The sequence below is a fragment of the Nanorana parkeri genome, unplaced genomic scaffold (genome assembly GCF_000935625.1).
Source record: "Nanorana parkeri isolate BGI_ZX_2015 unplaced genomic scaffold, ASM93562v1 scaffold311, whole genome shotgun sequence".
Lineage (NCBI taxonomy): Eukaryota > Metazoa > Chordata > Amphibia > Anura > Dicroglossidae > Nanorana > Nanorana parkeri.
In genome coordinates, this window is record NW_017306579.1 from 823,598 (window position 1) to 837,343 (window position 13,746).

General features: G+C 44.2%; 1 protein-coding gene across 1 annotated transcript in view; it reads right to left on the bottom strand.

The window, feature by feature from the left end:
- The window catches only part of PLRG1 (pleiotropic regulator 1), a 51,393-nt gene extending 37,647 nt beyond the window's left edge, over window positions 1-13,746 (bottom strand). The window contains exon 1 of the mRNA XM_018557930.1: window positions 13,642-13,746. Coding sequence (XP_018413432.1) covers window positions 13,642-13,671 — 30 coding nt within the window. The 5' untranslated portion in view covers window positions 13,672-13,746. The remainder of the gene's footprint in view (window positions 1-13,641) is intronic.

The window sequence follows — 13,746 nt, forward strand, 5'->3', positions numbered from 1 at the left end:
TCAAATAATTTATTTTTCTCTCTGCAGCTCAAAATTGTTCCTCCATAATTTCACAGCTGCACGAAGAGTGACTGTGCGCTCCTGGAAGACCCCTAAGCTTTCCCTCCTACAGTTTTCCATATTTCACGTTGAAAACACAGACAAAAGGCTATAAAGCTAGATTTTGGGTAGTCAAGCATGCTCCAATATTTTACAGCAACTAATCCAATCCAAACATCATTTGGCCCTCAGTTGGGTCAAGTAGGCATTCTGAGCAATAATAGCAAGTTCTGAGCAAGTGTTCTTCCTCAGCGAGTGCTTCTTGAAAAATAAGTTGGTTAAGCCATGAAGAAAGATTCTGAAAGTTCACAAAAGATGGGCAAATTATTTGTAAGGTCTGCCCATGAACAATCCATGAACTGTTGAGAGCTCAAAATGGCAGATTAGAAAATCCCCATCACTAATGTTTACCCCAAGATAAATGATGCCAGCATACTCTGCCTACACAATACCCCACTCAATTCTAGTCTTAGCATTGCCATAATTTTCTTAGCAGCAGGACCAAGCATGCAAATTTCTGAAGGCTTCGGAAAGACCTAAGATTTCCTAGCATGATGGAGGTTAGCCAATACTACAGCCAAACATCCTATTATGTCTATAGGCAGCCTAAGGTCCGATGCACACAAGAATTAAAATACATGCGTCCAAGTGCATATGGAGCCAATTTCTATAGGCACCTCTAACATGAAATGCTTTGCTATGGCTTAATGTGCACCTAGACATTCAGCAACATCTAGGTGCATTCAGTGAAGCTGTGTTTACACAAACACAAACTTTCTGCATCCTGGGACCATTTACACCTGGTTTTACACTAAATGTGTGGAATGCAGGAAAAAGTGATCTGGGAAACAAAAAAGCTGTTAATAGTTTCCATATAACGAGCCCGGGCACATTGGGTCTACATCTGTAAAACAACAACTACACATTTGCCCTGTTGCCCATCACAAGAGGTATGAAGTAGGTGGGTGTACAGCCAGGGTCTGTAAGAAAGCCCTTTGAATGAGTCAAAAACTACAGCACTGAAAAGCACAACCATCCAATTAGAAGAATTGCTACCAGGCATGATGGTAAATACTAGTGTGAATGCATTCAGATAGCATACTGGCAGGTAAAGAATACCAGCAGAGAAGGAGATTAGATTCTGCACATTATTAGCAGTTTGGCTGGATGGTGAGGCAAACCACATGCTGCACAATTCAAATGCTCTCTAGTCTTCCAAGCAAATAATTATGACTACAGCAGTCTCACAGCTACACCAATGTTTGATAATGAGACAAGTCCCTAAAGTAGGATTGTATTTACACTTTTAATAACTGATGCAATCTTCACTTCATGCAAATTATATGCAGGCTACTAATACATTTTATTTACAGCAGCAGAACATTTAAAATGGTGGCATCACAAATAACCAAATGTTTGCTACTTCCTAGCCTTTTCTGAGACATATTTTATTATTTTTTGCAAGCTACCGTCTCCTCCTGCTCCTACCGTCTCACATTTTCCTCTCCCCAGGCTCTCCTCCTCTATCTTCTCACTCCGCTCAGGGCTACAAATGTTACCATTAGGCCTCATTCACACACAACGCAAGCAAAATTGTATATTGCGTATACAAGCGTCTATGCGCGTATATACAAGCGTCTATGCGTGCACTATATGCAATCCCAGAATGCATCACTCGTAATGGAATTTTTAATGTGCTGTACGCATGTACGCACGTAAATACGCAGAAATACGCTGCCCGGGCACATCTCTGTTCTATTCCGTCTTTGTGCATATATACGCTACGCAAATATACGGCTCCATACGCGGCTATGTGTATGGAGCCATTTATTTGCATGTGTTGCATATGATACAATACGTGCGTATATGCGCGGCAGTGTGAATGAGGCCTTACAGTTTACCACTGCCGAGCAGGTAGCCGATACTCAGGGCAGGATAAGCTAATTGCAAGAGCTCTTAGTACCTTTCTGAATGTGGTGTAAATATACTACATTCCGGCAATTGTGATCCTTTTACCAAGCATAAACATGTTCACCTTCAGCTATAGAGGTAGAAAACATCTTGGTATGCATCCCAAAGATGGAGGTTTCCAAGGCTCTGAATGCTCTAAATTACATGTCTCAGAGGACAACGTTTTCAATCGTCGATTTTAATCGACTAAATCGATTAACTGTTGCAGCTCTAGGAGGAACATTCAATTCTTGGTAATATTTTTTTTCACTTGTTGATGACTGTCTTCACGGTGTACAATGGTATATCTAATGCCTTGGAAAAATATGTTGTACCCTTTAATGACTGATACCTTCCAACAATGAGATCCCTTTGTTGCTTTATAAGCTCCTTGCACACCATGGCAAAAATGAAAAATCCAACTAGAACAACCAAACTTTTCATGGGCTTAATCAGATACACTTTAATTGATGGCAGACATGTGCTGACTACTATGTAACATCAATTTGAATGTGATTGGTTAATTCTGAACACAGCCACATCCCTAGTTATAAGAGGATGTGTTAAAAAGAAATAAAATAATGTGCAGCCACATTTTTTTTTTTCCACCTAAACCATTTCAGTTTTTGTTTGTTTTTCCCTCCCAAGTATACAAAACACAACACCTACTGGCAACAACATTGCGTTCCAGTGCATTTGGCCTCTGGAACACAACCCGGCCGGCTCACTTTGTTTTGGGGCAGGAAGGGCGTGGTGGTGCATTGAACTCAATGGCACAGCAGCCATGCCCGCCCTGTGATTGCGAGCACCGGAGCACGTGGCACATTAGTGCCTGCGTTCCAGTCCAGTGCAATCTGCAAAAAAAAGTGCATGCAGCATTTTTTTGCAGATCGCACAGGACCGGAACGCAGGCACGAATGTGCCACGTGTTCGGGATGCCGGCGATCGCACTGCGGGGCGTGGCTGCGGTGCCATTGAGTTCAATGCACCGCCACGCCCCCTCCCACCCAAAACAAAGTGAGCCGTCCGGGTTGTGTTCCAGAGGCCAAATGCACTGGAACGCACTCTTGATGGTGTGACTGTGCCCTAAGGGCCTGTTCACATGAGTTTCAGGTCCTGATCAGGTGCGGATCAGCAGACGCGGTGCTATGTGTTTTGCCTCGTTTTTGATGCGTTCCTGGAGTGGGGCTGTCAGTATGTTAGCTGCAGTGCAGTGCGTTTGACGCATTTTGCGTTTCCGGACAAAATGTGACATGCAGTATTTTTCTGTCGTAACCTGAACGGACTGCGCACATGAGAACTGTAGCCCATAAAACACATAGGGATACATTGGGATGCATTTTTAGTGCAGGAGCGTACGGATCAGGTCAGCACAGAAAACGGACATTGTTTGAACAGGCCCTAAAAGGTGTAAAAAAAAAAATCTGAAGTGATTTATCTTGATATGCTGTTTTTTTACATCTCAAAAACCTGGCATATCTACAGGGTGTGTAGACTTTTTATATCTCTGCTGTACTTAGGCAGCTTTAGTATTTGGGCTTCCATACACTAATCTATTTTTCTATTTGGTCATCTTGGACTTTAGCATTAGTCCCATTGATGCTCCATTCAAAACACGGCCAATTGAGTTGTATAGATTATAGGTCACAATAGGGCTGTATTCACACCTTGGCAACAGCGTCTTCGCTGCATGTTTTTTTGCACATTCTATGCGCGTACATTAAGTCGACTGTTTTTGCAAGCTCATTATGACAACTTGATATAAACGGGCAACGCATGTAAAACATGAGCAAAAACACCGCAAATACATGTGTTTGAGCGTTTCCATTGAAGTCTATTGAGCCAAGAAACGTTTAAACTGCCAGAAAAGAGCTCATGTACTTTTTTCCAGCGATAGGCGTTTTGCTACAAGCGACAGAATGCTCAGATGTGAACATGGCTAGAGAAATAATTGGGATTTTGTTTTGGGCGTTATTTTTAGCACCTTTTAGGGCACAAAAAGTGTTACAAAATGCTAGGCATAAATGAGGGCTAAAAGCGAAAATAATTCTGAAGAGATTTATATTAGTCTGGTTTTATTTACATCTCAAAAACCTGGCATTTGTACAATGATGTGTAGAATTTTTATATCCACTGTAAATAAACCCAGTTAGAGCTTGTTAAAAAAAACAACACTTTTTAACAACTTCATAATTCAAGCTGAAATTTCCATACAGAATTGGGTGGGTCAGCAGTGACTTAGCAGGATGCTTAAGGTCTCGTTTACACCTAGGCGTATTGCATATGCGCTTTTTTACCGCGGTTCGCGGTAAAAAAGTCGCGCAACCTTCGCGCGTTTCCGAAGGCTACTTGGCTGTAGCCCAATGGAAACGCGCAACAAAACGGCCCAAAGTAGTACCTGTACCTTTTCAGGCATGGGCCGTTTTGTAGCGCGTTAGGGACGGGCGGAAATACGCCAAGGTGGGAACGAGACCATTGAATACAATGAGATTTATATTTTTGAGCGTTTTGTAGAGCGTTAGTCGAGCGTAGAACGCGCTACAAAACGTTCAGGTGTGAACAAGGGCTAATAGGAAATTCAGACACTCAGGCGACACTGGCATGCAGCCACTGCAGTGTTGTATTTTTAGTAAACCTGTGGTCTGCAGGGCATGCTTTCTTATGTAGCAAATATTTATTTGCAAAACAAAGATTGCATATATCTAGGGGAAAAAACCCATAACACGTTATTTGTGTACCTGTTTATCATACCTATATTTTCAGTAAAAAAAACAAAAAACATTAAAATTCATTTAGAGCACATAAATAGAAAAAAAAAAAATCCATATTACCTGTAAAACATAAAAAAAGGAGACTGAATTAAGTAAATGGATACCAAAAATGTAAAGACTCAAAACTGTGCGCACTCACAAGATGACAACCTACGATACCCAAAATTGTCCATAGACAACCTCTCATTGCGGCATGAGCACTGATAACCAGCAAGTGTTGTGAAATTATTGCTGTTTATGCATACCTGTGCACAGATTATTTTTTTTTATTTTGCACTTTTAAATATTTTTTTTTACTGGTGCAGAAAATGTAAACTGCTCAAAAAAATTAAAGAAACACTTTGAAAACACATCAGATCCCAATGGGGAAAAATATCATGCCGGATATCTACTGTATACTGGACTGGGTGATGTGTTAGGAACGAAAGGTTGCCACATTGTTTGATGGAAATTAAAATTTATCAACCTACAGAGGGCTGAATTTAAAGACACCCCAAAAATCAAAGTGAACAAATGATGCAGCAGGCTAGTCCATTGTGCTGAAATTTCATTGCAGCAACTCAAAATGGTGCTCAGTTTGTATGGCCCCCACGGGCATTGTCATGCACCAGGAGGAACCCAGGACCCACTGCACCAGCGTAGGGTTTGACAAAGGATTTAATCTCAATACCTAACGGCAGTCAGGGTGCCATTGTCTAGCCTGTAGAGGTCTGTGTGCGTCCCACCATGGATATGCCTCCCCAGACCATCACTGACCCACCACCAAACCGTTCATGCTGAGCGATGTTACAGGCAGCAAAACGTTCTCCACTGCTTCTCCAGACCCTTTCACATCTGTCACATGTGCTCAGGGCAAACCTGCTTTCATCTGTGAAAAGCACAGGGTGCCAGTGGCGGGCCTGCCAATTCTGGTGTTCAATGGCATGTACCAATCAACCTCCACGGTGGCGGGCAGTGTGCACAGGGCCCACTAGAGGACGTTGGGCCCTCAGGCCACCCTCATGAAGTCTGTTTCTGATTGATTGGTCAGAGACATTCACACCAGTGGCCTGCTGGAGGTCATTTTGTAGGGCTCTGGCAGTGCTCAACCTTATCCTCCTTGCACACAGGAGCAGATACCGGTACTGCTGATGGGTTAAGGACCTTCTACAGCCCTGTCCAGCTCTCCTAGAGTAACTGCCTGGAATCTCCTCCAAGCTCTTGAGACTGTGCTGGGAGACACAGCAAACCTTCTGTCAATGGCACGTATTGATGCGCAATCCTGAAGGAGTTGGCATGCCTGTGCAACCTCTATAGGGTCCAGGTATCGCCTCATGCAACGAGTAGTGACACTGACTCTAGCCAGGTGCAAAACTAGTGGAAAAAAAAGTCAGAAAAGAGGCCACCTGTAAAACCATTCCAGTTTTGGAGGTCGTCTCATTGTTGCCCATCTAGTGCACCTGTTATTATTTACATTAACACCAAAAGCAGCTGATACTGATTGACAACCCCCTCTGCTACTTAACTGACCTGATCAATATCCCAGGAGTTTCATTGACTTGAAGCTATACTCTGATTAAAAAGTGTTTCTTAATTTTGTTGAGCAGTGTATTATCACAAGGGGGGACTGATAGCACTATTTTAGTGTCAGATACGCTTAATGGAGACATCAGGGGTCTTTTGGACCACCGATTCCTCCTCTGTACACAGGCAAATCCGATCGAGGCCACAGCCTTCCCCCGGCTCTCCTATCTATGAACCAAGAAATGCTCAGCGGTAAAGATATTGACGCTTGGGTGGTACATTGCATGTTAATGCATTTCAATCCGGCCAAAAATGTCCCTAAATAAACACATTGCAAGTTATTCTGAACAATACATGCTGCACGTAGAGTTTTCTAAATAATTTTGCTCTAAAGAAACTAGAAAGGTATGGAAGGATTTTTAAATAAATGTTTAGCTATGCTGTGTGAATGGGAACACATAACATACAGTATTGTGGGGTTTCTCAAATTCTGCTGCAAAGGTAGAAAACACGTTAAAGCTGCTCCTACATTCACCAGGTTTGCATTTATTAGAACAGTAACATTTTTTGCCAGCTATTGGCAATTCACCCAGCCCCTCCAGACAGTCAGAAAGGAACATGATCTGAATTACTATGCAATATCTGAAGGCTACTGCGCATACCAAATGCACGGCAAACTACCTTCATCATCTTTCCTAGGGCAGCATTCACTAATTGATCAATGTACAAAGTCGTTCTAGATCATGCACAGAATAAAATCATGACAACAGCCAGTTAATGCAGCAGAATAAAATTATGCAAGTCTAGGGAATAGAAGATAGATAGAAGTGGAATAAATATCACTGGTAAAATGGCAGAAAATAAAACCACAGAACGGACTCTGAAACTGCTGCACCAAGGAAAGACAGTTCAAGTGTCCTTTCAATGACAAAGGCACAAGACTGACATCCATGCTGCTTTGATCTGACATATGCAGTTCTCACCTCTTATACATACACAGGTCATGGTATACATATGTTCACAAGCCAACAAAACTAGGAAGGGTCTAAGTTATGGCTCTAACTCACATTAAAGGAGAACTATGGGGTTAAGTCATTTCCCCATAGTTCTTTTTAGGGTAACGGGAGGACACAAACTAGCGTCCTCCCGTCACCCTAGGCTCAGTATACCGGGAGCTGTAGCTCGCGGTATACTGAGACGCCGCAGCTGAAGCGGAACCCGACAATTGTGCCGGGATCCGCCCAGCTGCGTGACTGACAGCTGGCTCTGCCTATCTGCCCGCCCTCTCCCCCGTCCCATCCACCAGTCAGCGCTGGCGGATCAGAGCGGGGAGGGGGGAATCCAGCCGTGACAGGATTGAGAGGTGAGCGAACGCCGGTATGTGTTCGCTCGCCTCCCGATCTACTGAGCCGACCTGTGACAGTCTCATTGTCACAGGTCGGCTAGAACTATGAGGTGAATGAAAAGCACTCACCTCATAGTTCTCCTTTAATGAGTATATGCTGCAAGCTACAACTGTGCTCACAGAGGCTTCCCAGCAAGTCACTGGTAGCTTAAACACACACAGAAACAGACACAGGGATCCCTGATACAAACATAAGCTGTTCAAAAGGATTACAGAAGGAACTCCGAGCAAATCTAAATTTTAAACCTTGCAGTGGGGCCTTAGACCACTGGAGCGAGGCTGAAAGAACCAGTCTAGGAGCCAGCCAGGATTGGGGTACTAGTGAGTATATCTCTGTTATTTTAGCTCCATAGGCGCAGTTAACCCTTGCAGTGTGGGGGTAGCCCCACTGTAAGGGTTAATTTATTTGCTTGGAGTCCTTCTTTACTAAAGATACAGTACGTTAAAATTTAAGCTAAAAATCAAGCTAAATTTACATACACAACCGAATAACAGGCCCTATGGAAATTCAGACTAAAGTAGCCCATACCCTGGGCAAATTTTTGGCTGATTCTTGATGAAATTCGCTCTGTGGGTGCCCTGTTGGCAGCCTCCCACCTGACATCCTTTGATCAGAAAATCAAAGAAGGCAGGTTGAAAATTCTTGGCTAAATGGTGACTGCAGCAGTGTTCCGGCATTGTGAAGTGGCACACCCACAGTCAGAATACAAAAGCCGCAGCAGGGGATTTGTCCATCCATGCTATTCAGTGCGGATGGAAGAATCTGTTCAATTTTTATCGTTGAGCCGGGATTACAAATAGGGATGCACCGATACCGGCATTTCAGTATCGAGTACCGATATTTTTTTCCGGTACTCGATGAAACCGAATACCGGAAGTTCCATTCAGGAAGCCAGGCGGCGTCTAATGACTCGCCACCTGGTTTCCTGATTAGCAGGGAAGCCATCCCCATGCTTCTCATCACTAGGTGACGAGAAAGCATGGAGCCAGCTTTCTGGCCAATCAGGAAGTCGGGCGCTGTGTAATGACGCGGTGCCCGGCTTCATGCTCCCTCGTCATGAGGTGACGAGGGAGCATGAAGCCAGCTTCCGACCAATCAGGAAGCCGGGCAGGGTGTAATGACACGCTGCCCGGCTTCCCGATACCCGAAGTATCGGGCTAGGCATCAGAGCATTTTTGCGAGTATGAGTACTCAACATCCCTAATTACAAATACATAAAACATGAGTTTATAAACAAAAGAAAACTGACCCCAAACAAATATACTTTCCCTCTCTGCAGGAAGATAATCGAGAAGTGAGCGAGCAACGGTATGTGTTCGCTCACTTCCCCATCTATTGAGTCGATGTGTGACAGTTTAATTGTCACACGTCAGCTCGAACTATGAGGTAAGTGATTTTCACTCACCTCATAGTTCTCCTTTAAACTTAATAAAAACATTTTAACTAAAAGGCTAAAGCCCAATTCTACCTTGTCCAAAACTGAAAGAAATGGCTCCCCCACAGGATTCTAAACAGAAAAAACCTGATCTCTGGCACTGTCCTCTGTAGACTCACTAGGCCATTGCCACAGGGAGTCAACTTGTCAGCCCCTGCCCTGCAGATTGTTGCAGTGACTTCTGCCACGTCACATTACATGGTAATGATCTCTGCAGCAGTTAGGACCCCCCCCCCCCCCCCCCCCACACCCACCGCGCACGAACGATAAAAAAAAACCCCCCCGGACGCCTGGAAAAAGGTAACTATATAGGTTCATGTGAGCATGCTAACCAATGAACGCTCGCCATTTGTAAGCAATATGATCATGGGGCTGTGAAGTGTGGTAAATGGACTGCTACACCAGCAGGCAAGGGCATCACATAGTTAAGTGCAGTTTTTCCTTTTTTTTCAGTTCTGGCACCCTTTGAAAGTATTCAAAATCTCATACTTGTGGTTCTCCCCAAAATCTATACAGACCCTTATCCTAGACAGGGGTCTGTTATACATCTTAAGAAGGGAGTTTCATGCAAAAAAAACACACATGAAAATTCCTCCAATAAGGGCTCTCCCGCCTCCCCCCTTCCTTCCAGTCAGAAGTCCTTAGTCCTACCTTATAAACTTCACCACACTGCAGCAGTATGGCAGAGGGCAGGAGGTGGAGCATGTGTGGACAAAGGTCCTGGATGCAGCCCACCCTGCATTAGCAATATCATGCATTTCCATGGTGCGGGTGCTTAGCTAGCCTGCACTATGGAAATGCATGGCACTGTGTGAAAATTTGAAGGCACCCTGGTTGAGAAAGTCTAGGTTCATGATTAGAGCGCATTGTTACTGATCCATATGCACAATTACCAAATGATTATTATACATTATATCCTATAATTATGTAAAACAAAAACTCAGGAAGTCAGACAAACAGCTAACTCCACCCCCCTCACAGCGGGTCTTGAGACTCTTGGCTGCCCCATAGCAGTGAGTAACAAGTTTAGCCCAGGCATGTGCAGGTAAAAAAAAAAAGAAGGTTCCATAACAATGGCTGAGGGCATGTTCCCGGCCCACACCATTTCCATCCAGCTCTTTTCCTCTCACTATATCCCTGTCAGAGAGAGGGAGAGTGACATCCATTCCTTCAATGAACAAGAGACTGGGCTACCACTTCCCCCCCCCACCTTCAGAGGCCTTTACAGTGTGCATCTGGCCACATGGCTCATCTAGATTCTAAAGGTGAATCGTTCGCTAAATGTTTATGTGCACCGAGCCATCTGGCTTAATTCACACTTTTGGTAGGACACCACTTCTCCATCACCAAACCCACTCAGTGCCACTGCGCCTGACAAGCACCACTTCACCTTATTGCACCCTGCACTAGTCGAAGCTGCACCGTCACATAATTCACCTGCTGACAACACACTCTGCGCTCATTTATTGTCACAGACTACACCGCACCTCCAAACACTACTACATTCACCAACATCACACCTCCACACATTCTGCAGTAGCCGGCACCGCACCTAAATGCGCTTCTGCACCTGCCAAAACTGCACTTTTCTGGTCCTCACAAAAACTCCAATGACACACACACACACACCACCACCACCACCACAACCACCACAACCACCACAACCACCACCACCACCACCACCACAACAAAAAAGTTAAGAACATATTAGAGACTCATAATAGCAATCCGTTAGCAGACACATATATAACAAGTAAAACAGGTACAAAAAAGTGGCACAGTGCTAAAAATATATAGTTATGAATACACTTTGTCCCATGCATTGTACATGAATGGTATATAGTTTCCAATAGTTCCTGGTTTCATTGGACAATAGCAGTTTGTAAAATCTGTCCCTGAAATATTAATGCTCAGGCTCTGAACAATAATACCTGTCTCTGCAGAATGTTATATGCAACCATTACTTACAGACTTGCTAGAATTTAAAAATTCAGAGTTAGGACTTACCGGTAACTCTATTTCCATTAGTCTTCCAGGACAGCATCACGAGATGGAATCTCCTCCCCCACACACAGGAAACACGTCACTTAATCTGTTTAAAAGACCCTCCACTCCCTCAGTCATCACGAGAACCGAAGGCAAGCTGGAAAAAGACAAGGCACATACAGGCAATACCACTACATCACATTAATACTACAAGCATCAATGGGCGGGCAGTTGCTGTCCTGAAAGACTAATGGAAATAGAGTTACCGGTAAGTCCTAACTCTGAATTTCCCATAACGTCTTCCAGGACAGCATCACGAGAGGATAACCAAGAACTTACCAATTAGGGCGGGACCACAGCTTGTAGTACCTTCCTGCCAAATGCCTGATCCCCTGCGGTATTGAGATCTAGGCGATAATGCTTTGCAAAGGTGGAGAAACTTGACCATGTTGCCGCCTTACAAATCTGTTCCGGTGTAGCACCAGCTCGTTCGGCCCAGGACGTTGCACATTTTTAAACAGCAGCATTTAAAATTTAAAGAAAATGTGTTACAGTCCACTTTTTTTTAAAAGAGAACTCTGGCCCAACCTTTTTTTTGACATAATTCTTTTTAGGGTCACCGGAGGACACATACTAAAGTCCTCCTGTGACCTCAAACTCAGCATATAGTGGGCTGATGCCTGCTATATGCTGACAGCACAGTGCCGCAGCTGGGACAGATCCCAACACCACCACCCCGCTGCCTGATTGACAGCTGGCTCTGCCTCTCCAGAGGCAGAGTCAGCTGTACATGCCTCACCCCAGTCAGTGCTGGAGAAATAGAGAGAGGGGAGGGGGGAATCCCTGTGGGGAGCAGTGACTGACAGTCACCAGTCTCTGCAGGGAGAAGATCTGGAAGTGAGCGGATCGGCGGTATGTGTTCGCTTAGTTGTCGATCAATAGAGCCAACGCGTGACAGCTTCAGTGTCCCACGTCGGATCTAATTATGGGGGGGGATGAATGTATTTCACTCTCCCCATAATTTCCCTTGAAACCTGCCACAATGGGACTGCAGTGTTCTGTGATCATCTAAGAAATCATTAGAAGCAACAGCACAGCTTCTGAAAGTCATTATACAATATCATGGAATACTGATCAGAATGTTGTGCTATGCAGACATTATAAGCCTACAGGCAGATTACAGCTTTATATAAACACATACAAAGGCCTGTGTGTAGCAAACAGCACAACAGATCTGATCACCTCTTAAAATGAATCTAGTGTAGGTGAGTTATTGCAAACAACAAAGGGCTTGTAAGCATATTCTCATCCACATAGAATATGTAAAACATTGGAATGCTTCAGAGACGGATAAATAACAGCTGACTGCAGACAAGTGTAGGTAGAGTCTAATGGGAAGATTGCAGCATGTGCTATGATATTAAAACACATCATTATCAATGAGAGCTCTACCTGAGAGTCACCAACCTTAGACACCCAAACCTAAAGTGTACTTCCTGTTTTGCAGCTAAATTTAGGAAACTCCCACTGGATATTTGTTATTACCGCCCTCTAACAAAATTGCAAGAATTGTATTTTAAATGTAAATACATTTTTTAACTTGCCTATTTTTATGATGTAGCACTTGCGCAGACACACTGAGGGTTTCTTGCTGGTCCCTGGCATAGATCATTGGTGGTCTGCATATGTGAAGATTCCACACACGTGCAGACCGCCAATGGTCTCTGCCGGGTCCCACAGACCTGGCAGAGAACCACAGCACTCTGCACGTGTGGCAGATCCAGCACATACACAGACATGCCCGCGGGTGTCTCCCTGATCCCACAGACTGGGCAAAGAACCGCACCATGTCTGAACATGTGCTGGATATTTTTCAAGGTGGTAGCACGGGTCTTGGCATGCGGTGGAGGATCAGCAGATCACAGCAGGACAATGCTGGATTTTCTGGACGGGTGAGTGAATATACTATCAGAGCTCAAGCCAGTGCTCAAAGTATAAGAGGCAGTTAAAAGCAAATGAACCCCTGGGTTGGTGAAGTTCCTGTTTAAGATTACATAGATGCTCGGTAGGATTGAAGTAAAACAGTAAGCAGCATTTTTCAAATATTAATGCCAGTAGTTATGTGAATGGGAACAGTTAACTATAAAAGTAGTCGCTACAGTCAATTTGTAAAGTAAGGTGCACATGGAAGGGCTTTGCACAGAGCAAACACAATACAAGCTTTTCCCAGCACACTCACCAGCTAGTCAGCAAAACAAGATTTGTCTGTAACAGTGGAAATACAATGCAAAATCTGTGAACGGTTATTTAGCACTCAAACGTCCATATCATGAACTGATTAACCTACACTGTGAATCACTAGTGTTTATTCCTCTCACACAACACACGTGAGATCAGCTACCCCCATCATCCCTCTGGACGTGCCTCAGTATTTACTTCTCACGTACATTCTGACACATGGTGAGTGAGACCCAGACAAAGGTACATGATGGGAGAGCAGTGTTGTCACTCACACTATACATCCACCCAGTGACAACACTCTGTCGCTCACCTCCACTACGCTCCATTCCCGCTGAGACATCCCGGCTATTCACCACAGGAGCAACGAGGAGAACAGCACCGCCGAACCAACACAAACCACACCGGATGTGACGTC